Source organism: Pseudopipra pipra, chromosome 1 (assembly GCF_036250125.1).
Source record: "Pseudopipra pipra isolate bDixPip1 chromosome 1, bDixPip1.hap1, whole genome shotgun sequence".
Lineage (NCBI taxonomy): Eukaryota > Metazoa > Chordata > Aves > Passeriformes > Pipridae > Pseudopipra > Pseudopipra pipra.
In genome coordinates, this window is record NC_087549.1 from 52,493,640 (window position 1) to 52,520,344 (window position 26,705).

Here is a 26,705-nt window from a genome sequence, read left to right on the forward strand (position 1 = left end):
TTCATAAGCATTGCAGCATTGTTAAATTCAAGGAATTTGCAGATGGCTGTGGAGTAGAACTCTGGTATATCATTCTCAGAAAATGTTTTGATCAGTCATATGTCATTTGGTGCCTTTGTAATGACAGTGCATTGTATCAAATGCATCTTTATGAATGAGGAAAAATGCACCACAACAGAAATTGTTCAGCAGTATCCAGATAGGATGGGGAAAATAGAAGTCTACCAGAGTTTCGCAGTCTCTCCAACCAACTTTCAGCTGAACTGCTGTAATATAGAAAAAGCCTATAAATTTGCAACCCTCTTTCGTAAAAGAAAAAACTGTGAAAACATAGATGAATCTCATTTCCTATGGAAAATAAAAGAAAACGCAAAGACTTCTGCATCCGAGTCAAAAGGGGGAAGAACGAACTTCTTTCCATTTGTTCACTGTGTTCATTCCAGCAGGTGATTTTCTGTTCCCCGGTGATCCAGTCTCATATGTTAAGTGAAAAGTGGCACTGTTGCCTTTTTCTCAGGTCCATATCTCTGAGAAGATGGAGCTAGCAAGCAGCAGAAGCTACTTGTGAGTGGCAGGAGCATTTGTGTTCCTGGACCCATGCACAGATGCCCTCTGAACCTCAGAGGCTTTTCCCTTCTTTTAAAAAATACATACATACATATATACATATATAGGTAGATAGCATATGCCTTATCTGATAAAAGGGAGACTTTCACTTCTGTGGGCATTTTCCCAGGGTTTTGGAGTTCTCCCTGTATGCAGTCTAACCCAGCAGAGCTGGCTAAGGTGTAGAGGTTGCAAATTCAGAGTGTTAGTCATGTTACAAATTCCTCCTCCTTCCTTCTTTTCAGAGCATCCTTCATGACTAAAACTGTGCCATGTGGGAATGAGCTTCATAAATTTCTGATCTGGGACACAGCTGGTCAGGAACGGGTGAGTATTAGTTTGCAGTATGCTTTCATTATCATGGTCTCTCTTGATGTGTTGGTGTACTTTTTCTACACTTTTCATCTTCAGAAGACTTTCTAAGTATAAACCTACTGAATCTTTGCAACACTCTGCAACCCAGGTGGTCAGCAGCCACCAAGTATATAGGTTACCTCTTCACAGGTGGGGAAAATGTAGAGACAGGCTGACCATACCATTTAGCAAAAAAAAACCAAACTTGCTGTGAATTGTCAGCCACTTCTCCTCATGACATTTTGAGCAGTGCCCCAGCAATCTCCAGCTCCCCTCTGGTTTTATCAGGTTTGTGTGTGGTGGCTTTCATTGGCATTGGAAAGACCTGGACTTCCAGCCCATGGGCTGGTGGGTAGCCGGAACTTACCTGATGACACTGGGGTTGTCCTGAGTTGCGACATTGAATATGGGCATGAGTTGTGTCTGCTGTTATTATTTTGGAAGTCAGCACCGTCAACCTGAACCACTTAGGGGTTTTGTGTTGATTTTTTCAAGTGTGTGAAGTGCTTTACTCAAAGCAAGCAGCTTTTCCTTTAACTTTTCAAAAAAAAGCCACAATGGAGTTTTGGGCATTAGTTCATATTGACTGTATGTAAGCCTGGTTGGTCATTTGTTTCTTTTAATAGCCTCAATGGCAGTGGTATGCAGTAATGGAGTGTAGAACTGTAGGTTTCTCTTAATATGTGTCTACATTTATCTTGAGAAGTTGGAAAGAAATGGAAAAAACTATGCATACTTTTAAAACATCTTCAGACTTCCTTGTGAAATGGCACAGTGCCTGTTCATAGAAGAATGTAGCTATTCTCACATCAGGTTGGGATAAAATGAGACGCTTATACAGGCTGGAATGTCAGTCCTGATACATCCCATTGTGTTCTTCATACCTTTTATGTGAATTGCAGGCAAAGAAGAGTTTTGCTGTTAAGTGCAGGAAATGCTTGTGCTTTTATTTACAATGTCCGCATGATGTAAGTGACTGTGATGAAATCTGTTGGCTCATAGCAATTCAGTATGTTATTTATGATGGGAAAATGGACCTTGAAAAACATATTTGAAATATAACATAATTCTTTCCCTTGGATTTTGTTTGTTGCATTTCTGCATGGTCTGGATCTGATAACTGGCTGATTATTGCAAGAGGTAGCAAAGGTTCAGTTTTCTTTCCTATGGTTTCAGCTTTTTTGCTTATTCCCTCTCTCTCTTCCCTTCCTGCTCTCCTTGCTTTTGCTTTTTCTTTTAGCTCTTTAGCACACAAAACTCAGTTCTTGAGATTTAGATAAAAGTATTACTCAGTTTTCCTGCATAGTCTTAAGACTCACAAAGCTTTTTTTGAAGAAGGTGAATAGTAATAAGGTCTTGTTTACTGAAATAAGTGATGCCTCATTTGAGACAGGAAATCTGTGACTGAGCTCTGACTCTTGGACACAAAGTCCATCCTTCCCATCTAGTCCCTTATGTTTCCTCTCAGTTTTTTCTTTTAGCTCATCGTTTTTCAAATATATGCTTTGCTTTTTTGTGTGTGTCAATCAATGGTGAGCACTGAGCTCACCATAAACGTTATATTGCTTAGAATCTATTACAGATAAGTCACGTTATGGGTTTTCATGAATTAGGCCAGGGACTATCTTTTTCTTCTGTGTTTGCACACTGTATTCCCAGTCCTTCACGAGGACTAGGAAACTGAGGTGATACGGTAAACAGAGTGCTAGCTGCAGGGGCTGACAGGTTTCCCAAGGTGAGGTCCATACTGGTCCATGTTGTTCCGTGTCCTAGAACATTCCCATTTTACAGCTAAACACGTGATGCTTCTCAATACCTGACTCACTTTAATCAGGGATTTTGGTTACTTTGTTTTTTGTTGCTCCTTCTGATCTGCTTGCTATTCAAGAACAAATGTATCCCCCTGTTAATTTCTTTCTCGTTGTGCTCTGAACAACAATGGTGACCCAAAGCTTCCAGTCTACCCCAACCTCTGGACCTATTGCTGTTTTTCACAGTGTACTAATAAATGTCTTCTGAGTGCTGATTCTGCTTCGAGAGTTGCCTTCCCTTGTTCTTTGCAATTTTTGTTGAGGCTTTCTGTTCCGCTGCTGAAGTCTGGAAGTTTTGTCAGTGCCCCATTGTCTGTACTGCTGATAGCAATGTTTAGGACTTCCTGCTTTTTCAACATTGCCTTTGTTTGGCTTCATTCTCCTAAATACAAGGCCAAGCATAGGGCCTGTGGTTATTCTGGAGTTGGGGCACACTGTGCAGCATCTACGTGCTGATGTGGAGCCTTCACAGCAGAAGAGCCCTGGGTGAGATTTAACTGAAGCCTTACTGTGGCCATGAAAGTTAAGCTCAAACCTCAACCATGGTAGAGTGGTCAGGTGGAACCAATAGTAGTGGCACTTCTGTGATCCTCGTTCATGAGTTTGTCCTTTTTAATGAGTTTTCTCTTCCTTGTTCATGAGTTTCTCTGGGAAACTGCCATCTTGGAGAGTGTAGAGAAACCACTCTTAAATATTGTATTCGCAAGCCCTTATTTGAGCAACACTCTGTGGGAACCAATGTGCCTCCTGGACACATTCCTTCAATCAGCTGGGAGAAAGTGGAAATTCATGTGGCTGCTTCTGAAAAGGAGTAGTGTCCTGGGTGCCAGGACAGGAGCCAGCTGAAAGCACTCAGCACCCCCTTGAGGCTTTAAATTAGTTTTTGGATAGCCACTTGTAATGTTGTGAGCCTTTACAAATGCTGGTCACTGTTGGGTTTAAAAGCTTGTGGGAACACCTGAGTGAGCCTTAGTACACCGGCTAGCCAATTGGAGGTTGGTCATGGAGAACAGGTAACTTCTGATTCATATCTAAGATAATAAATAGAATATTTTGGGTTTTTTGAGTCAAGAAACTCAGAATTGTAGGCAGAGTAGAGAAGGAACCAGAATTGCCATTTTTTGGGGAATAACAAATAAATGTCAATGCTGCAGAATGACAGTAATGCAGCAGAAAATGGAGATTAAAAGTGTTTCTATCATAGCCTTAGTGGGGGCGAATGCTCAGTGTGCTGCTTTAGGAGAGGACCCTGGAGATGTGGCTAACAGTGAAAAATTCACATTGTACTTGATTACAAAAAGAGAGAGCTTCTTAATCCTTTTATCTTGTTTTTTTCTTTCCCTTTTTTTTTGACTAGGAAGAAACAAACTGGCAGCACACTTAACAAAATCCTCCTGTCTTTTGTGCCTAAGTACTGGTCTCCGTGGACCCGGTTGTTTTGTGTTGGTATGCAATCCAACAAACTCTATTTTCTTCTTCAGAGTCTCTTTCCCTCCACCCCACTGTTTTCCAAATGTCACTTCCCCCCCTCATGTTTTCCCCATTAGCTTTGAATTGTTGCCACAGACTTCACGACTTAAATGCCTGACAATTATGTTATTGTTAGCAAAGATTCCCTCCCCTAAGAAGAGTCTACTCACAAGTTAGTTAATGATGTTTTTATTAGCATATATTTTGGTTCATGGTGCCCTAAGTAGCTTCTAATTACAATGCTTTGTCTGAATACCTTGGGTGGCTGCCAGCTTTCCATTTTGCCAGCTGAGGAATATGGTAGCAAATAGTTAGGGAGCCTGAGGGCCATATTTCTAGGGCAGGAAAAATTTATCTCTGTTCTTTTTAAATTTACTGTGTTGAACTCTGGGATTTTTAATTTTGTTTAATAAAAGAAGCCTCAATTACTTGAGCCCAATTTAAGCCTCAGTAGGAGATAACCTGTGTTGTGATGTTGTTGTTTTGTGGGTTGTTTTTTTTTTAATCTGCTCCACTTCCAGGAAAAGGCTGATTGATTACATGTCTACAGCTCCCTCTTTTCTGAGTGACAGTAGTTGTCCTTGTGATTCAGTGACAGTGTCACAACACCATCTATCAATGACTTGAATTATTTCTGCAGTCAAGATGCTGCCTGAATTTTGCTCTTTAGTGTTATAAAGACGACTCTGACGGTAGCCCACATTTCAGTCAGAGTGGAGGTGGTTCATTTTATGTGGTGTGAGGACCTCCCTGCATTGAGCTACTGCTTGGGTGCTGCAAATGTCAACAGGTGATTAGGTGGTATGTAAGAGCACAAGTGGCATTAGAAGTAGTAAGTGAATATGTTATTTTTATTAGTTTTAGAGTGAGTGTAAAGCATGGTAAATGTTTGAAGGGATGCATGTAAAGGTGTTTTTTTTTAAGCTTCAGCAAACTTGTAACTTGACAGCGAGTTGTGATTTTGATGTAGTGTCCTTTTCATCCTTTGTTTAATGACTGTAAACTTCAGAAGGGCTAAGCACTGGTCAGTTTTATGATGTTGCAGAAGTCTGTTTTCTGCTTATTTAAAATATCTTTAAAAGATTATCCTAAAATGTTGAAATTATTCCTTCTTCACTTGAAGAATTCTTAGATATTGGAGTAAAATGGCTCATTTATATATATATGTGTATGTATACATCTCCAAATTAACTAGCAAAAAATACCTGCAGGTCAGAGACAGACAGATCTTTCCTGATTTATTCAGCTTGCAAATCCCAAGAACTGGCATCTCGGCCTTCAATCGTGTAGGGAAAAATATTCAGGGTTTTAAAATGCTAAATGCTATCTGATAGTGGTTTTCGTGCATAACATTTTTCCCATTTGCTCTCTGCCAGCTGAGAATGTCAGGAATTTTGTATCCCTCCCTGTTCTAGAAGCTTATGTGTCAAAATAATCTGTTTAATGCTTTTGGGTTTTGCCTTTGCTTTTCTCCACACTGCGATTTTCTGTCCGTTGGCAGCCGCTGCCTTGAAGGTGGCAGGAATGGGGGGATGTAAATACCCAGACTTGGGCAAGTGAAGGCTCCTAAGCTGTGGAATGGGTTCTGTTCTTGGTGCACTGACTGCTTCAGTGAGCTCATGGAATGCAGATGCAGAGGTGGCAACCTCAGTGTCTTCCGCCATGGGCGCTTACCTGGTTGGTCCACGGAAGCAGTTAAGGCAGCTCTCCTAAACAGGCTGGTGGAAGCTTGTTTCTGGCACTGATCTACTGTTCTTTTCACCATGATAACTTCAAAGGTTCACTTTGTAGGAATGGGAGGCAACAGCATGAGGAGGAATGTACTTCAGATGGGTTTTGGGACAGGAATGAAGAGGTTTGTGGGGTTGATGTTGGCTGGCAGGAAGGACCAAGAACAAGAGAAACAGGACACCTATAATTGCCTGCAGAGGGGTAGGAATGGACTATTGAGTGAGGGGACTGAGGTACATGAATATCCTAGTCTAGAAAGCTTGAATATTGTGTAATAGGAAGGGGAAGGAATTTGTAGGGCTACCTCACTGCCTGCACGTGTTAGCGACTAGCAGAGCCAGAAGCTGTAGCTGTCCTTACCATTAATGGCACCCAGATAAAGAAAGGGTAAACATCTCTGACCTTGAGAGGAGCCAAGTGGTTTGGTCTTGGCCACTCAGATGCAACATATGTCCTCAGAGAGCGGCTCTGTAGGAATGGGGGTGAAATCTAGTCAAATGATCACAGATGTCAGGAAGCAAATCTTGTGCTGCTGTGCACCTGCAGGTGCTTGAGAAGGCACTGTGTAGGAAAGTCTCGGCTGAGTTCAAAGGTGTTTAACACTCACTGAGCACTACTGTGATTTTTCTCAGTTCGTGCGTCCTTATCCTTTCCAGCTGTGCTGGTAGGCAGAATTCTAATTGATTTGTGTAAAGAGCAGGTGATGTACAGTCTAGAATAGTAAAAGCAACCCAATAGAGGAGTTAGGTGGTGGTGGTGGTTGTTGGTTTGGGGTTTGCTTTTTTCCCTCTTGGCTGTGGAGTTGGGAAGAGGCAGCTGGGATGTAGCACCACAGGATGGTGCAAAGAGCTGCTGACATGAATTAATGTTCCTTGCTGTGCCTGTCAGATTGAGTCCTGACTGTCTTCAGCAGAATTTGTCAGCCTGTATATAAACAGCAGTTTTTATTTCTGTATTTATTTGGCCTCTGTTTTGCTTTCTAAACCAGCATTCCATAAGACAGGGCTAAGAGACTTTCACTGCCACAGCTCAGGTGTGATTTACATTGTGTTCCCCTGAATTTGGTTTTCTATTCCAAGTATGATATGACTGCTCTGTGGGTTTTTCTTCCTCCCCGTTCTTTCCTGTTAGTACAGAGGAAACATGAAAAGCATTGCCTGTGACCAAATATACCCCTCCATGATGAGATGCACAGGAAACAGAAAGCAAAATACTACAGAGCTTTTAAATAGGTGGTAGATTCCTTAATGGCTGCTTGGTTCCATCTTTCTGTCCTTTGCAAGGGCAAAGCTTCTGTTGACTTTGAATGAAGGGTTGCAGAATCCCAAAATACTCCTGAAATCAATGAGAGAAACTCTGGTTATGCTGAACCTGAGTTTGCACCATGTAAGACTGAATATGCCCTCTGTGTTGCAGGGCTGTACAACTGTAGAGATTGGGCAGCTTCTAGTTGGATCCTGAGAGAAAAAGGGGATCTCCTTTCAGTGGAAATTTCATAATGCACATGTGGCCTCAATTCTTCTTTAGTGGCAAAGGGTGATGAACCACAAGTGCAAAATGGACGTGTTGATAGAGGAGCACAACTATGTTCAACTGTGTTCAGGTGCTCTGAACACAGTCAGCATTGTGCCAGTACTTATGTGACTGTAGGTATGTGGCACACTGTGTACTGTGCTCCAAGGAAGAGGGTCTTGGAAGTCTGCATGAAGCTACACAAGTAATTGATTTTGGGGTTTGGCTCGTCTTTGGTAAAATAAATTTCTTATTTATACTTTCAGGGGCCTGGCTGTAACTGTTGAGTTGTAAAATGTACCTCTACAACTTAGATATTGCGTTGTGTGGTTTAGTGACTTCAGCCTCACCAGTTGTTATCAGCCCCTCCAAAAGCAAAGTGGGACTAATGAGTGATGAAGTGTGTCAGTATTTGAAAATAGGCAAACTTCTTTGTGGATACTGAATGAGAGACACAGGACTTCTAAATTCCCACGAGATGTGAGCTGCTAGTGATAGTTTACTCATTATACAGAATGGGAGGTATTCCCAATGCCCAGAAGGACATGGTGGAAAATGGTGGGGATGAAGTTCAGTAGTACAAGTAGAAAGTCCCTGTAGCTTTTGGCTCCCAACGAAAATGTGTGCTGTGCTGTAAGGTTGTAGGTAATTTTTTTTTTTTTTTAAATAGAGGAGGAAAGACACCTGTGAATGTATTTACTGATTAAAGAATGATCACGTGACTATGGTGCATCCATGAGAAATGTGTTACCTGTTAGGAGAAGTGCATTTAAGGCTGTTCTGTGTCGAGAATGCCACATACAAACCTGGTCACCAGCAGTCAGAAAAGATGAACTGAAGCTGGACCAGGCACAGGGAAAGGTGATTAGATGCAGATTTCTCCTTGTTACCTTTTCTTCAGACTGGAAGAGCCTGATATAGGAAACTGGCAAAGTTAAATCTGAAAGACTGCTGCTCTGTATTAATATTTCAGCTAAAGGCAAGCAGTGATCACTAAATTTTTCTAAGTCAAGGTGCAAGCAAGTTACAAGTAATTTATTAATTAGGAATTCAGAATGTTATTAATTGTCAGAATAATGTGATCCTTGTAGCAATATAATGGAAAAAAAGAACACTGATTATTTTAGTCTGGACATTGATCATCTTTTGAAATGGGTCAGGAATGTGATTATTTGTGATGGTGGGAGCCGATGGAAGTCTCTTTCTGGTTTGTGTTTTTCTGTTAGCCCAAGGTGATGTGAGCTGCTGATGGCTGTAGGTAGGGATGACATCTGTCAGGCTATGGAGGAGCTGACTCCCTGGCAAGTTGGGGTTGTGACCTGGGTGTCCGTGTGGCAGAGCTGGGAGTGGCCGCCTGAGCATTTTAGGTGGCTTTTCTCGAGAAGCAGAGTTGTTCTTATGCCAAATCTCAAACTGCTCCTGTTTCTTCTAATTTTCTTGGGAATTACTGGATACAGAAATACTGAGCTATAAAATCAAGGTAAGAGAAATTGTAATTTATAATACAGAAGGTAGTCCCATGAGATTTAATTTTGTGAGCTGTTTTTTTGTGTGTCACTTGTTTGGGCATCTGTCCCACATTTGGTCCTTGGCAGGTGAAAAATGTGCAGATTAGTATTTTGTATCCCTTTAATTAATTTTGTGTGACTCTCTTTTTCCAGTTAATTAGGCCAGAAAAAGGTTCAAGAGGACTTTCTTTTTGGGCACTGATTTAAAAGAAAAAAAAAGGAAAAAAGAAAAGAGCATCAAATAAACGTAATTATTTGCATGATATTGGGAAGTCTGTGTTCATAAAACACATTTGTTAAGAGTCTGTCATTAGATCATGAAACTCATGCAGTTAAAATTTTTCAGCTCCTCTTGATTCATTCAGTGATGCTAAGAGGCTTTTCCTTTTTTCTTGTAGAAAACAGTGATTTCTTGTGACTGGGACATTGTATTGTCACATGCACTTATTAGCCTGTATAAAAGAATGATAAAGGGCATTTTTTTTGTTTGTTTTGTTTGTTTCTAAATTATTATTTTTATTTTTACTTTCTGGCCCTAGCACTGGAAATATTCTTCAGTGAAACACCTATTACAGGAAGTGTTCTTGTCAGCTGGTCAGAAGAAAAGGGAGAGAAATTCCCAAGATGATGTACAGGTCCTCAATGTGCTCTCAGGGCCATTATTAAAGGAATTTGAAGCATGTGAATTTAACTGCATGGCTCCTGTGAAGTGTGATTACCATTATCTGAGAGCTCTTTGTAAATTCATGAATACTGTGTAATCTAGATTAAAATGTAATCTAGATTAAGACCAAATCAGCATGTGTGTGGGGTATATACGTTTTTTTGCAGGAGTTTATGGCCTGGGGGGTGAGTGCTTACACCGAGAAAGATCACATGTACCCTCCACAGTTAAGGTCCCTGATTTTCAGGCTGCTTTAACACAACTCACATGTTGAGGAGCAGGTCTTGGAAGTTCTTGAATTTTGTAGAAGATAACTTCTAGTCATGAGTACACAGTGAACCAATTTGGAAAGATGCCCTCCTAGACTTGTTATTTGTGATTAGAGAAGGACCTGAGTGGCATATGATGGTAGGTGGGATGCCTTGGCCACAGTGGTCATGAAACAGGTAATGGGTCCAATGGCTTTTTTTAGACCTCCTCTACTATTAACATACTTGAAAAAGCCCTTCTTGTTATCTGAACTAATGCCCCAAGCTTGTGAGTGTTTAAGAAGCATTTGGACAATGCCCTCAACAGGATGCTTTAATTTTTGGCCAGCACCAAATTGATCAGAGTGTTGGTCTACATGATTGTTGTAGATCCATTCCAACTGAAATGGGCTATTCGGTTCTAACAAACTGAAAATTTCTGTCATGATTTGGAAGCATAAAAATTCTGGAAAGCATTTATTGCATTAAACATGCAAATAATAAAGCCAAACATTAAAACTCCAGAAGGCACACATCTACCCAACTCCCTCAGGATCATGGCTGATCCCATTTCTTCAAACCACGCTTCTTGACTGATTCCTCTTTCTTTTCTCATCCTCTTTCCTGCTGTTTTCTCCTATTAATGAGCTCTCCCACCTGCCTCACTCCCCAAAACACTTCAGCATTTGACCATCTGTCACTGCTGCTGTGCATCCACACTGTTATAAAAGAAAGTGTTGACCTTGAGCTGCTGTGCGTGATCTGTGATGAATAGCTTACAAACTGGCAAGTGAACCAGTATTGCAAATAACTTGCGTGATACATGGCTCGTGAAACAGCAGTAAATGTGGAGGCTGCTAGGTCTGAATGCTCCGTCTGGGTACAGTTCAGAGAAAAAGATGTGTCCAGTAAATCTGCAGAGGTTTGCAACATAACACATGGATACGTGCGTGTTTGCTGGGCAGTGAGATTTATACCCTCCCCTAATAATGTATTTGATTTAGGAGTTGACATCAGTTGTCAGCTGCAGCTTAATATGCAGCTTTTGCAGATTATTTTTCAAATAAAAAATTTATAAAATGTCTCTGCGAGTACAGCAAGACTGAATGTATTTTCCAAGAAAGATTATTTTAGTTTTTTTTAAGACAAAGTTTAGTTGAATCAGCAGAAATACTCTTTTACTTCCTTTCTCTAATTGTAATTATAAGCTGAAATTGTAAGTGAACTGCTTAGTCATGTTAAATTATGAAAATTATGCTGTTCTTTCGTTTTTATAGCAAACTTATTCACTGTTTGTTGTTTTTTATTTTTCTCAAAGGATGTTTTCCTTGAAACAAAAAACTGAAGAGTAACTGCAAGAACCCATCTTTTTTAAAATATCTATCATATTATAGGATAGGTAAACTTGACAGGTTTTCAGATTTTTCTGACAAGTTAGCTTTATCAAAGTCATTTGCAATGTTTTATAAAGCTCAAACCCAAACTGAATCCAGTCTTAGACCTACAAAGCAAAGTGATGTGGTTTGCCAGGGAAAGGGGTCCATACGCTGTCAGGTTAGACCTCCAAGTATAGGTGATCTTCATGTCAAAACTTGTCCTCAGAATCCATGCCCTGTAGTGGAAAAGATACATTGAACTAGTAAGTTCTGATCTCATTAATTTAGCAGGATGAGGAACAGCAGGAGATAAAGGAGCTCTGCTTTCTTGGTGTTTAATTTTAAGGAAAATTAGAGATGTGCGACTGCAGAGAACTCTTTTTTCTATGGGATGATAGAAAGTGGGTGGTCCTGCCACGGCAAGTCTTTGTGACCTGACAAAGTGTGTGATAATTCTGATTTATTAATTATATTTTTTGTCGGGGGGGGGTTATGTTTTAACAGTTTCATTCCTTGGCTCCGATGTACTACCGAGGTTCAGCGGCAGCCGTGATAGTTTATGATATCACCAAACAGGTAAGATCTTCTGATTGCTTTTTGCCTGTATTAATTCCTCTGCTTGGGCCTGAGTTGGAGTTAAACCTCACAACTTCAGAAGTATTTATATGTTAATTTATCTGGGGTGTCTATGCTTTGATACTTTGTGTAGGTCTGGATGGAGGTGTCCAACTGCCATAAAACATTAAATAAAAAGTCCTGCCTCTGTGTTGTTTAAACTTCATCTAGACAAAATGTTGGAGGCTGCATTTTGTCAAAGTTTCTTTGGATTTCCTCTGTCTAAGTAGACAGGATAATATCCTGCAATACCCCCTCCCAGTACCACCACCTGTGTTGAATTTCTACTACAAAAAGCAGCTATTTGCTTTATCAGCTGAGTGGAAATTAAGTTTTCATATTACTGATTTTAAAACTAATTATTTTTATCTAAATGTATCATCTCATGTTTGCATTGCAGGACTCATGTCTTAACTTTGAAATCAGTAATGAAATAATAAGTCTCTGACCTTTTGTCTCAACATTAATAATTTGGAATAAAAATTGTATTTTCAGACCCTAAAGTGCTCTGGCTCATTTCTCAGGCAGAGAAGGCTAAGAGATTCTAGCTGAATGCAGTGAAAGAGGCTTTTGGAAGAAAACCCCTGCTGATAAAGCTGAGTCAGAGGTGGTGTTAATGGATGGATGGTCATGACAGTTCACTATCATTTTATTCCTTTCTTGCCAATTGAATTATTTAGCACTAGGTTGAGAGGGCTGGGTTGGTTCTCCAGTGCATTAGTGTAATGATCTGTCGCTGCTGATGGTGGTCACTGTTGCACAGCGGTTCTATTCTCCTTTGCTACTTTGCCAAGAAAAGGCGCAAGGAAAAGTGAGTGGTGCTGGATTGATACATATTTAAATCAAAAATATCTTACAGTTGATCTTGTAATATATTATAAGAATATAATTTTGTTTTGCCAGCCTTTCTCCAAGCTTATGTGGAACAGGGAAAATAGGAAAGGAAGGCCAATATGCGTTTCACTTTCTGATACTTAACATTCAGTGTTAATCATTAAAGCAAAATGGATTTTTTTTTTTCCCAATTGACTGGTGATGCTCTACCTTCATTGATACTGATACAGCCATTGCTGATTTAGACAGAAGTCTTATGTGCATTTCTGAAGGGGAAAAAATTATTTATAATATATTTGGGAGCTCACTTTGAGTATCAGTAATACTTTCAACCATGCATTATAATTAGAATCTCTGGAAACAAAAGTGATTTAATGCTATTACTTCATTAGTGTAAAGAAATAGAAAAATTACTATTAAAAGGTAGGTAACATTAGAACGTTTGAATTTTATGCTTGGAGGGGAAAAACTCCAAGTGAATTGTCTCCTGTCTCTTCGGTTTCATAATGAATATATTTAGGTTTAGCAGGTCACAGATTTGGAAATGCAGCGGGGAGGGCATCACGGTGGAAGCTCTCCTAGATGTTACCGAAAATTTGACAGTGTTTGAGAGAATAATCCACTGGGCAGAAGTTGAAATTAGACAAATGAAGCTCATATTGAAAGTGAAGGAAATTAGCTACTATCCAAACTTAGAAGAACTGGGTTAGTTTCTTCATCGCTGAAAATGCAACGTTCAGTGCTGCTTTGGGGTGAGGAAGAGGGGGAGGCAGCAAAGAGGGAAATATCCAAGTTCAAGAATTAATTTGAAGAAGTCCTATAACCTAAATCTTGAAAAGCAGATTGCACAGATACATCAATGATTTTTCAGTTTTGTGATCTATATAATTATTTCATTAATACTGTCAAAACTGTGTTCGTCTACTTGAAAAATAAGCAAACACATTGATAGAGAGTAGGCTGTTAACTTACTTTGTTATTTCTCTGACTTAGGATTCATTTCATACTTTGAAGAAATGGGTGAAAGAACTAAAAGAACATGGTCCTGAAAACATTGTAATGGCCATTGCTGGAAACAAATGTGATCTTTCTGATATCAGGTAATAATTTTTGTTGTTGCTTTCACTGCAGTAACTATATTGTTTCTTTACTTCAGGTAACAATTTTTTTCATTGTTATAGTAGTATATAATTTTGGCCAGCTGTATTGGTTCTTTCTAAGACCAATGATTCTAGCGATGCAAAACCTCAAGAACAACAGCACAGTTTGAATTATGTACTTTTTTTAACCTCTCTTTTACTGCCCTTCCTCTGTGTTTGTATAATCTCTACAACCTTTAGCTTTTGAACCACTGGAAATGAAAAAGTATTCTGTTTTATTTTTTACCCCTTCCATTCAGTTCAAATGTGCAGAATGTGATAAGGGATGAGCAAAACCAACAGTGTAAAGCTAGAAGGATGGGCCTAAGGTAAAAAAGTGTCATTCAGAGAGCTTTAAGAATTGTGCTTTGCAACAACTGAAACTGTCCCATAACACTGGATGTAGAAAGTGTTTTCTTGTTTTTTTTAGTAGCATAACATCAAGTAAAGCTTTTCATCTGCATGAAGCAAAGAACCTTCTGGGAAAAAGGGGGAGGGTTGAATCCACACTTGTGCAGAAGGGTTGAGATGATGCTATTTGGAATGCTAGTGAAGCTGGAATCACTCTTCTGTTTGTTAGCTTGATTTGGATTTACATTTATCCTTTCAGGAAATGGAAGCACATTCTGCTGTACAGTAGTGATTCTTTGTGTCAGTCCATGACTGTTATTTCTTGCTTCAGCTAAGAGTACATACTCAAAGACTGTATTTGATGCTGTCCTCTTAGAACCATATAGGCTCTCATGGTTGTGCAAATATATTCCCCTGTTGTTGTATAATCACACTTTGGCCCAGGTTCACCAGAGCCCTGGAGCACATGTGTAAGTTGAAGTAAGTGATGCAGTGCTTTGTTGAATCAAGGCCCATATAAGGATAGGACCTGTGTGGGTTTTGGTTTGTTTTTTTTTTTTTCTTTGTTCTTCCCCCTGCTACTGTCAGCCATGAACCAACACAAAACTGCAAGTCACTGCTTTCTGTAAATAGTGAACAAGCTCTGATTCTAGGAGACTCCTAGTTTCTATTGGGCTAAGAAGTGGGGACACAGGTGGCATATTGTCATCTCCCGCGTGATTTTGTGATATGCTTGTCAACATGGTGAAACTGAGTCCTAAAAGACAAACCCAAAGGTTTCCAAGAGGAAAGGACAATTACAACAATAAAACCAAAAACTGGTTAGCACAAATCAGAGTTTTTGGTTGCCCTGAAAGTCACTTTAAATTTATCGCTTAAGTGTTCCCTGCGATACAATAGACAGATTAACTCAAGGGTAGTAAGTTTGGAGATTGTGACACATGATACCAATTGCAAATGAACCCATAACCAGCCCTCTCCCTGCTTTTGGAAGCATTTGCCATGGCAGCTAGCTTTTAAATGCAGTTCCACCAGAGGCGGATTGACTTGAGGACATGAAGAAAAACCTGCACCCCAGAAACATTGTGGGAGTACTGGCATTCCTCACAGAGCAACTGCGATCTTCTCACAACATTGTTATCAACCACTACCTGTAGTGTACTCACTGCTGATCATCCAATTCTTGCTCCTGTTCTGTTCAGCCAGTACAGCTCTTCTTTGTGCAAATTGTTTTGCTGTGTGAATGGTCCTCAGCGTACTCCATGAGGTAATGTCTCTTAATTTTTTGGAGTTTTTTAGGGAGAGGGCTTTTTCTCCCTGTAGTTATGAATATTTTGGGAACATTTTTCTGTGCAGTTTTTCTTTCTGCATCCCCCATCTTTTTTCTTTCTAAAGTCATCCAGTGATGCCCAACTAAAGAGATTTTGGTGGAAAAATAGAGAGCAGACTATCTCATACATGATATATTTTCACAGTTCTTGTAGAAATCTGATTGTTTATGCAATGCATGCAGCAGTATGCATTCTCTGTCTGCTTTATGTCTTGAGATTTACTTCACTAAAAATGATTTTAGGTGAAATGTGTCAGCAGTTTATCAGATTGTTTCCAATGATTGATTCCAATGCATGCCTTCAGGCACAGAGAATTTAAAAATAAGATGATGTGAGCGCACAGGAGGAAGCTGCTGTTTGTATGCATTTTTGGCATCTCTCTTTGGTTTTGTAGAGCTTTTGGCAGATGTTTTGCTGGATATCAGAGAGAGACAGCTGCTTTTAAGACCAACACGAATAGATGCAAAAGAGGACAAGCTGACCCAGTTCAAGTTGATTTGATTCTGCCATCTCTATCAGTGTAGGAGATAATGTCCGGAGGAATGAATGTAAGCAATAAGAACTGATTATCTTCCTTTGGGAAAAGACTGACACTATTTCTCATAATCATTGACCATGTTACCCTTCTCGATTAGCATCTAGAATCTGGTTTTAAGCTTCCAAGATGTATTTGGGACACTTATGGGTCGTGCTGCTTTTCCTCAGTGTTGTTAATAGACTATCATCAGTTTTTGGTGCTCTGTTGAAGTAAATTTATTCTCCACTTTGAAGGAATTTCTACAGATAGGCAAGCAATTTTATTAAGTATAAATCCTTATCTTTGTTGTAGTATTGTCAACTCTATTACTGCTGAGTGTTCAGCATACTTTTAAGTAAAAGTCATACTTTCTTCTGATATGTGTCCTGTTGTTCTGACAGGTTACTAAAAAATTATTTCAAAGACAGGAGCTATAACTTCAATGCTAAAATGTTGTAAGTGTCCAAAATACTTCTTTGAGCATCGTAGAAGTCAATAGTCATAACAGCAACTAAGTGTTCACTTCCCTTAAAATGTGGTGCATCTTAACAAACTATGATCACTGGAAATCCCTGATTAAGAGAATTCAGCAGAATTTCATGCTCAGATCTTCACTCCATGCATCCAGAATACTTCTTTATTCACTAATTATTCAGAAAATCTCAAGGGAGATTAAGTCAATAGAATAATTTGGAAAGGATAAAATGAAATAATTGACATCTTTCAGAACAGAATGAAACAGAGCTAGCAGATCTTTAAGGAGGTCTTCCATAGAATGCAAGAGCTGGCAATCCTCAGGAGCAAGAAATCAGGCAAGGAAGGCAAGAGACCAGCATGGCTGAGTAGGGTACTGCTGGTCAAACGAAAGGGAAAGAAGCAAGTGCACAGAGAGAGGAAACAAGGACAAGTATTCTGGGAAGAGTATAGAGATGAAATACGGTTGTGTAGGGATGGGGTGAGGAGGGCCAAGGTGAAGTTGGTACTGAACCTGGCAAAGAATAACAGGAAGAGCTTCTACTGATATGCTAACCAGAAAAGGAAGGTTAAAGAAGGCGTACTTCCTCTGATAAACAGCATTGGAAAACTGGTAACAATGGACGAGGAAAAGGCTGAGGTACTCAAACAACTTTTTTGCCTCAGTCTTCAATGGCAGCCTCTCTTCCCAACCTCTTGAGTTGATGAACAGCAGGATGGGGAGTGGGGAATCAAAGTCCCTCCCTGTCATAGTTTGAAATTGGCCCCCCTTGAGAGTTCAGGGGCTCAGAGGTGTTTGGGTGCCAGGGCAGTGTTCCCTGCAGAGCCAATCACCATCCATGTTGTTCGCTTTTGCTCGAAAATCATATATCACAGCACTGGAAGTGGTTGGCAGTTCTGGTCTTGGTTGTTTTGCTGTTGGTGTCTGCTGCGTGTAGGTGGAGAAGGCCAGGGAGTGGCTGGGCTCCCTCTCTCCCCCTCCGGGGGGAAGAGGGGAGCCCTGCGGCCCCCCTAACTCTGCCTAGGCCAGAGTTAGAGACAGCATTGGAATAACTGCATGTTTGTGAGGGATGCGACTCACAAACAACTGGTAAGTGGGAGAGAGAGAGAGAGAGAGAGACAGGCCCTTTGGCCAGGCCCTCTTCTTCTTTCCTCTCCACCTTTGCAGCCAAGCTGCAGAGCAGGGCTGGTTTTTTCCCTCTCGCTGTTTAGTGAGAGTGGATGTGAGGCTCAAGTTGACGGGCCGGAGGAGGCTCGATTGCTAGGGAGAAAATCCCAGGCAAGAATTGGAGACGGACCCCTGATAGAGAGGGGCCCGGAGGATGTCTCTGCCGTGAACTAAAACGCAGGACAGTCGGAAACCCGAAGGAGGAATCAACAGACGCTTGATAAGCTGAACTACACTGCAGCAGCCTACGAACCAAGGTATGAAGCAGAGAGAGAGAAATCACACAGCAGCAGAAGAGCAAGGACTCAAAGCTATCTTCTTGGACTTCATGAGGAGGAGAGACTGCAACAAACAACTGGAACTTGGTGAGGCGGGAGCGTTCAGGCCCAGAACACTCCCACAAGAGGGACTGGTTACTTTCCAGCCTTGAAAAGCTTCTTTCTGGACTAAAGTTAAAGGAAGGGGCTAAAAGGACTGACAGAAATGTAAATATATATATGTAGTTGCTTTTGGTTTGTACAGTACAGTATATTTATTTGTGTAAATAAATGTATATACTTCCCCCTTCCCATACAGAAGCCTCTGGTCTGAAAGTTTCTCTCTGGTGTTAGGATAAATTGTGAGAAGGGGTGGGAGGGAAGCCTGAAAATTGGATTTTGGATTTCTAATGTGGCTCAAACTGCTACACTCCCACTGTAAGGAAAGATCAGGTTCATGTCCACCTGAGGAACCTGAACTTACATAAGTCTATGGGACCCAATGAGATGCATCCCAGAGTCCTGAAGGAATTGGCTATGTATTTGCCAAGCCATACTCCATGATATTTGAAAAGTCATGAAGTCCTAGGTGACTGGAAAAGGGGAAGCATTGTACCCATTTTAAAAAAGGCTAGAAAGGAGGACCCTGGGAACCACTGACCTGTCAGCCTCAGCTCTGTGCCTGGGAAGATCATGGAACATATTCTCCTAGAAGCTGTGTTAAAGTACATGGAGGACAAGAAGGTGACTCAGGACAGCCAGCACAGCTTCACCAAGAGAAAGTTCTGCCTGACCAACCTAGTGGCCCTCCATGATGGAGTGATGACATCAGTGGACATGGGAGGGGCTACAGATGTCATTTATCTGGACTTCTGTAAAGCTTTGACACGGTCCCCCATAACATCCTTCTCTCTAAACTGGAGAGATGGATTCGACTTGTGGACTGTTCGATGGATAGGGAATTGGTTAAACAGTCACGTCCACAGGGTAGTGGTCAACGGCTCAGAGTCCCAATGGACACCAGTGACAAGTGGTGTCCCTCAGGGATCTGCATTGGGACCAGTGTTATTTAATATCTTCATTAATGACATAGATGAAGGAATCAAGTGCACCCTCAGCAGTTTGCTGATAACACCACGCTGAATGGTGGTATTGGCACACCTGAAGGATGGGATGCCATCCAGAGGGACCTGGACAAGCTCAAGAGGTGGGCGCATGGGAAGCTCATGAGGTTTAACAAGACCAAGTATAAGGTGCTGCACCTTCTACCAGGTCAGGGCAGCCCCCAGTATCAATACAGGCTGGGGATGAACAGATCAAGAGCAGCCTTGCCAAGAAGGCCTTGGGGATGCTGATGGATGAGAGGCTGGACATGAGCTGGCAGTGTGCACTTGCAGACCAGAAAGCCAATTGTGTCCTGGGCTGCATCACAAGCAACGGGGCCAGTAGGTCGAGGGAGATGATTCTGCCCCTCTACTCTGCTCTTGTGATACCCCACCTGGAGTGCTGCATCCAGCTCTGGGGTCCCCAGCACAGGAAGGACATTCACCTGTTGGAGTGAGTCCGGAAGAGGGCCACCAACAATGAGTAAAGAGATGGAGTATCTGTCCTACGAGGCAAGGCTGAGAGAACTGGGAGAAGAGGAGACTTCAGCGTGTCCTGATTGTGGTCTTCCAGTACCTGAAGGGAGCCTACAAAGAAGGTGGAGAGACACTGTTTATAGGGGCATGTAGTGACAGAACAAGGGGAGATGGTTTCAAACTGAAGGTAGGTTTGGATTAGATGTTAGGAAGGAATTCTTATTATGAGGGTGATGAGATACTGGAACAGGTTGCCCAGAGAAGCAGTGGATGCTCCACTTCTGGAAGTGTTCAAGACCAGGTTGGATGAGGCCTTGTGCAACCTGGTCTAGTGAAAGGTCTCCCTGCCCATGGCAGGGAATTTCAAACTTTAAGGTCCCTTCCAACCCAAATCATTCTGTGATGATTCTAGAAGTTATTCCTCTAACTTTTACTGTAGCCTTGGAATAACACTTGCTCAGCACTCCAGTGATGGTTGTTGCCTTCTTCCCTCTTCACCCGATCTTGCGTGTAGTCATCACTTTTCTTAGAGTTCCAGCATTTGTACTTTTCCTTTTTGACATGGTAACATCTTAACAGTGCTAACATCCAGATTATGATAAGTCCACTTGATGTCTGCAGCCTTTTTGATGCTGGCAGCACTGGATGGCACGACGCTTATTGCCCATGTGCTGTGGACATGAATAGCTTTCTTTAAAGATGTTATCAGAGAAAGCTACAAAGTTTTGTGATGCTTCCTTGGAATATTGTTACTTGCTGCTGCATTACTGTTTCCTTGACTCCTGAAGTTTGCTTTCTTATCCAAATTACACAAGTTGACAGTCTTCCTTACATAACCCTATGCTTTCAAATTTCTCCCTTTACTGTTGTTTGAATATTATGTTATGTAGTTAAGTTCCTTTTTTCTTATCTCCAGGGCCATCTGCAAATAGTAGTATCTTTCATAATAAAGGCCAAGGTGCCATTTCAGAATTAGTAAGGGGAATGCTGCCTTCCCTGTGTCTTCTGCCATATAAAGACAATACAAAGAAGCAAGTAATAGAAACAAGCTCTGAATCCAGATGTTGGAATTGTAGGCTACTTTTTTGAAAAAGATTTGTCATAAATCCAGCAATTATTCTGGCTCTCTCCCTGTTTCCCATGAGCGTATCTGATTTATTTAAAACATACAGCTCCATAAGCTAATAATGAAATTGTGTTGCTGTGATCCCACGTAGGTACCTTCTATTAAAGTCCAAGGCACTCAGACTGGGAGGAAATTGTTGAGGAGTCTGGGTTGGTATATCAGAGCTGTGGGGTGAAGGAGTTGGTGTAAATTCTGCATGTGCGACAGACATCTATAAAGCCACACAAAACAACACTTGATGTGTTGAACAATTATGCTGGCAGCCTGGTGTTTCAACATGTGCTCTCCTAATTGGGTATACCTTGGGTGCCTGTTAGCTTGTTCAGTCTCTCAGATTCTCAGCTGTTGCTCAGAAATTAGGAATGGAGGTGGTTACAGACAGCAGCAGACACAGGCAGATCCATCTTTGCCACTTGGCTCAGGCAGATACAAGGTCAGCATGGGGCTCGCTTGTCTGAAGTGGAAGTTTATTGTATGTTGTAAACTACATTTACCAGCTTTTGACATGTGAAGTATTGGCTACAAAATGAGGGTGTTCTACCAGTGATTTTAAGGTGATGTCACTTTGGTGACAAGGCACAGAATAGTGGTCTTTCCCCAGTGAACTGGCACTCACAGATCGCTGTTGCTGATGTGCTTTCATATTTATTTGAGAATCTCTCGTTTCCTTGCTGTAAAGACCAAGACATGCGATGCTCTTATCGCTTTCATCCACAACATTCGTACCCTATCTTGTTTGAACAGTTGGAGAGTGCTGGTTGCTGCCTGGATCAGCAGAGTTGTGTGTCTTTTCTCAAACATTTTAATGCTTTTCTTATCGAAGTCAAGCTTAAAATACAAACAAATGGGTTGTCATTTAAATTATCTTCTTTCTTTCAAGGCATGAAGTCAACAGCAAGTCTCAGAAATCTGCAGATTGATCACTGTTGAAATGTTAATATTTTGAATGTGATGATCTAAATGCCATATGAAGAAAGATAGTATTACTTTTGCCAAGAAGAAAAGCATATTAATGCTTTTCTGATCAGGCTGTGTTTGAGATTGGGTGTCCCCCCCCAATTTTTTTTATTTAATTTGACTTCTTTTATTCGTAAATGTCTTAATTTTTTTTTTTTTTGTAGGGAGGTTCCTATGAAGGATGCCAAAGAATATGCAGAATCTATAGGTGCAATTGTTGTTGAAACCAGTGCAAAGAATGCTGTTAATATTGAAGAACTTTTTCAAGGAATAAGTAAGTAAATGTTCCCTTTATTTAATTAATTCATTTTGGTTATTCAGGGGTCTTCTGAAAACAGCAGTTTGTTTTGGGTCTGTAAACTACTTTCCCAAGGACATCAATAAATCCCACTGAGCTGGTAGTATGGCTGCTGTTTATGCACAGGTAAACTAAGAAAAACTTTGAATACGCCAGAGCAAAACATAATAGATACAGGATAAACCTGTTCATTCTAAATCTGTATATAAACCCTGACCTGGGTCACATCTTCTGTTTCAGATGAAGCCTGCTGTAAAGGCAATTCTGTTGATCTTACAATCATGTTGATAAAAACTTAAATGTTGATAAATGCTCCTGGAGGACATTGATAAGTAAAAAGTAGTTATTGCAGTGGAATCCGTTTAAAAACCAGCCCCAACGTAAATTTCTTTCCAGGTCTTTTAAACATGATGAAACTAACACTTGTCATGAGGAGAAGAAAAAATGTCTCATTTAGTCTGCCTTTTAGGGGTTCCGGTGTTGGTCTCTGTCTGCAAGTGGGAAGGACTTTTCAGGCTGGAAGGGACCTCACAAGACCTTTAGTCCAACTTCCTGTTCCAAGCAGACTTGATAGTGAATTCAGACCAGGGTGCTTGGGCCATTGTTTGGCTGGACCCCAGAGCAGAGGTTCTACAACCTCTTTGGGCAGCTGAGTCCAGTATTTAAATAGCCCTCACAGTGACATCCCCACTCTGTTGTATCAAGCCAGAACCTATCCTGATTCAATTCACAGCCACCATAGCTCCTTGTCCTGGATGCACCTCACTAAAGAGCCTGATTCAGTCTTCTTAGCAGCCTTTCCCACAGGTACTGACAAACAGCTTTGTGGTCCACCAAAGCCATTTTATCTCCAGGCTGAACTGGCCCTGTTTTGTCAGCCTTTCCTCACAGGGCAAGTGCTCCAGCCCTGACTGTCTTGCGGCCCTCCTCTGAATTTGTGCCAGGTTGTCAACGTTTTTTTTTCTGGGGGGCCCAAAACAAGTGTGACCCAGCTGATGTTAGACTATATCTAGAAGGAGATAGCCACTTTGTCTGATGTGCTGTCTTGGCTCTTGTGGGTATGGCTGAGGATCCTGCTGGCTGTCTTTGCTGACAGGGCATGCTGCTGCCTCATACTCAGACTGCCGCCCTCAGGTTCTTTTTGGCAGATTTACTTTCCAGACAGCCAGTCCCCAGCCTGTCTCATAGACAGGGGCTCTTCCTTCCTGCAAGCAGGGCTTGGCATTTGTCCTTTCTGAAGTACATAAGGTTCCTGTTGACCCATCTCTGCCTCCAGCCTAAGACCCTCTGAACAGCAGCCCTGCCCTCAAGGATATTGAATACACCCCTGAGTTGGGTATCATCTGAGTGTTGAAGTGAGTGTGTGTTTTTTCATCCATCAGGCCACTGATAAAAGGTATTAAGCAAAGTACTCTACTTGTAACTGGCCTGGGGGTAGATGAGTACTGTTAACCACTGACCTTTTAGGTATGATGATCCAGCCAATTTCTCACACAGCTAACAGTCGTCCTGTCTAGACAATAACATCCCAACTTGGATGTACCAGGATGCTGTAGGGAAAAGTATTGAAAGCTTTGCTAAAATCAAGGTAGACAACATCCAGTGCTCTCCTTCGATCACAGATCCAGTCATACTGTCATTTAGGGCAACGAGGTTGGTTGCACCTGGTTAACCCTTACTAAGCCCATGCTGACTTGGTCCTGGTCATCTTCACCTTGTGCTCAGAAGCAGCTTCTCAGGGTTTTGCTCTGTGGTTTTCCCGGGAAGTAGAGTGAGGTTAAGCAGCCTGTAGATCCATGGCTTATTATTGTGCTTTTTGAAGACAGACATTACATTTACCTTTCTCCACAACCCTTCAAAAACAATAGGGATGATAAAGAGCAGCCTTACAGTGACACTGGCTTGCTCCTTGTGCATGCTCAGATTATATGGGTTGAGATTTCTTCAGAGCTCCATGACCTGACTCTTTTCCATTACTGGTGGCTCCTATTCTCTGTGAATCCTCTTCTGGGGTGCAAAGACCTAGGAGATAGTGTGTCCAGAAACTCAGCCTTGTTTCCCTGCAATTACTTTATTTTATTTCACATATTCATAATCAGCTGATATTATCTACCACACTTTGCCTGAGATATGGCCTGTTCAAGTGCTTGCTTCACGTACATGGGATGTATTTGAAATGGTTAATGAGAACCAGTATTCCTAGAATACCTTACCTTTTTTTTCCTCCTTTTAAAAAAGAGGTGTGTGTAACATGGCTGTCTGGAGGAACTGGTTCTTCCTTGTGATAGTTTACTTGTTTGTCTGCGTCCGGTGGTTGTGAATGTTCTCGCAGAGGAACTCATTCTTGCCACGTAATTAGATAATTAGTTTCCATCTTTGATACACATTGCTGGCTGTGTGCACTGTCCCTAATAATGGATATAATAGATGAGGAAAATCAGCTAAATTAAGTTTAGTATGAACTAGATACCCAGGCAAGTGCACTTAATTCCACAGGCAATTATTTCTATATATAGAAATATTTGGTCTCAGTGGATGTACTTGTGACCTTATCGAGCACTCAGAGGAGAGAAAGGAGAAAATTGGTAGTGTATGTTTGCGGAAATACAGTGGAAACCAAGTGAAAAATGCTTGAGTAGCAGGAGAATTAATTAGTATGGTTATGACTGGGCAGCAGATATTTATAAGTAACTTTCTGATGTTTTACACCACTTCAGTCTTGGTGCAATTTCCAAAAAAGTCTGTCTCTGCCAAAGTTGCATAGCAGCATTTCTGCTTTTTCAGTGTATGAAATCCTTCATAGGTCATGTCTCCTGCTCTGTTGACTAATTTTGTTTGTGTGGTGCCCTGGAAGTCACGTTGCAGCTTTAGTTTTTTGCTTTCATGCTGCCTGAGAGCTCCTGCCCTTCTCTTTGTGCTGCTGTAGAAGGGCATGGTGCAGCTTCCCAGCCTCTGAACAATGAGGCAGCAGGCAGCAGCTTCTGTTTACCTTGGACTTTGTAGTTGGACTGTATGTGTTGTCTATTTTACAGCCTAGATTTGGAAGACTATTCCAACATGTGTGGAGAATTTCTTCATTAAATCCTCCTTGAAATTGATAGCACAAACAGAAAGTGTAGACTTCATTTTAATTTAGCTAAACAATTTACCTCCTGCTTACTTATGCTTTTCATTTCCCAGGGCTTTTTTAACATAAACATTTTTCCTTCCTAAGGTGTCTAACAACTGTCTTTTTTCCAGGGACACTGTTATGAAAAGAGTGAAATGGTATAATTGGAAAAACTTACTTATCATAATGATATAACGAAGGTGTAAAGAAGAAAAAGGGAACTGGGATGTTTTGCTGACAACTAGAAATATCTTGGATAAATGATAGAGATTATAGACAGATCACTTAATTTCTAAGATTATTATGTTACATTATGCTTAAAAGATTTTTTAAAATAAGTTTTCTGTCAGAATTTGAGGATTTGGCTGCTAAGAGGGATGTCTTCATAACACAGTCTCAATACAAATTCATTGTCCTTAATTCTTATCAAGAAAATACAAAATGTGAATGACTAGAATCAGTAAAAGTTTCTGAATTTTTGAGGTTGGGTCAAATTTGGCAGGAGAGGTATTCTGCAGTCTGTGTACTTATGCTCAATCTGCCTCCTCAGCCTTATTTGCCTAAGTCAGCACAGTTAGTGTTCTCTGCACTGGAGGGTTTGCACTGAGCTGAGTGATGGGCTGCAGCTCCTGGTTTCTGTTTTACCCATGTGATTTCAAATGGCAAGCCACTACACTTACCCTGGTTGCATTCAGCAGTGCCTGACTGAAACCTTGCTGTGATTGTGAAATATCATGTGGCTGATTTATGTCTCTGTAAAGAAGAATATTTTTAATACAGTTGTATATTCCCCACTTGAGCTAAATTTTTCCCAGTGTCTTTCTTTAGAGGTTTTTGACATAAAAAAGGCTTAACAGGTTTTTTTTTTCATGTATTCCAATAGTTCTTTTTTAATAGCTGAGTTTCTATAGGATCAAATGTTATTTTTATTCCCAGCCTTAGAAGAATCATAGGCACAGTGGCTCCCTGTAATTAGTTTATACTTTAGCAGCAGCAAAAATGCCAGTAATGTATTATACAATCACAGTATAATAAAGTTGTGCCTGTGCAGGGGGCCATACCTTGTTCTATATTGCCCCTTCTTGGCTGTAGGGCTGACCTTTGTCCACTGACCTTTGCTTGTGCCTGGCTGGTTTTCAAAGACTAAACAAGCTGCCCCATGTGTACTATCATTTAGTGGCAATCACACCCTTGCAATTTTCAGACACCTGTTCATTTAGCAGCTCAAATAAGCCTTAGTTACCTTATTCAAATCTAGTCCACGCCCAGCTGTTTCTCCTCAGCCTGTGTGTGTTGCCTGTTACCTCAGTGTGAAGGTGCCCCAGATACGAAAGAGCAGATTACATAAAAGCCATCCTCCGTAAATGGCAAAGCTGAGGCTGTACCTCCCAGGCTGATACTAGTCTGCATCAGTAGGTCCAAAGGTGAGCAGGTGGTGGGACAAGTAAGCTGCTGAAGAATACCTAGCCAAGTGAAATATGAAATAAACTTGTGCCTAAACAAACAAGAGCAAAAAAAATTACATCCGTGCGTTATTTTTTTAAAGTCTGGCAAATCATAGAACCATAGGATGGTTTGGGTTGGAAGGGACCTTAAAGGTCATCTAGTTCCAATTCCCTGACATGGGCAGGGGTGCCCCCCACTAGATCAAGTTGCTCAGGGCCCCATC

At 41.1% G+C, this 26,705-nt stretch overlaps 1 protein-coding gene across 2 annotated transcripts in view; it reads left to right on the forward strand.

The window, feature by feature from the left end:
* The window catches only part of RAB31 (RAB31, member RAS oncogene family), a 66,821-nt gene that overhangs the window by 29,160 nt on the left and 10,956 nt on the right, over positions 1-26,705 (forward strand). For both annotated transcript variants that reach the window (XM_064656931.1, XM_064656932.1), the window contains exons 3-6: positions 852-933; positions 11,785-11,856; positions 13,723-13,829; positions 21,794-21,903. In XM_064656931.1, the coding sequence (XP_064513001.1) occupies positions 852-933; positions 11,785-11,856; positions 13,723-13,829; positions 21,794-21,903 (371 nt within the window). The remainder of the gene's footprint in view (positions 1-851; positions 934-11,784; positions 11,857-13,722; positions 13,830-21,793; positions 21,904-26,705) is intronic.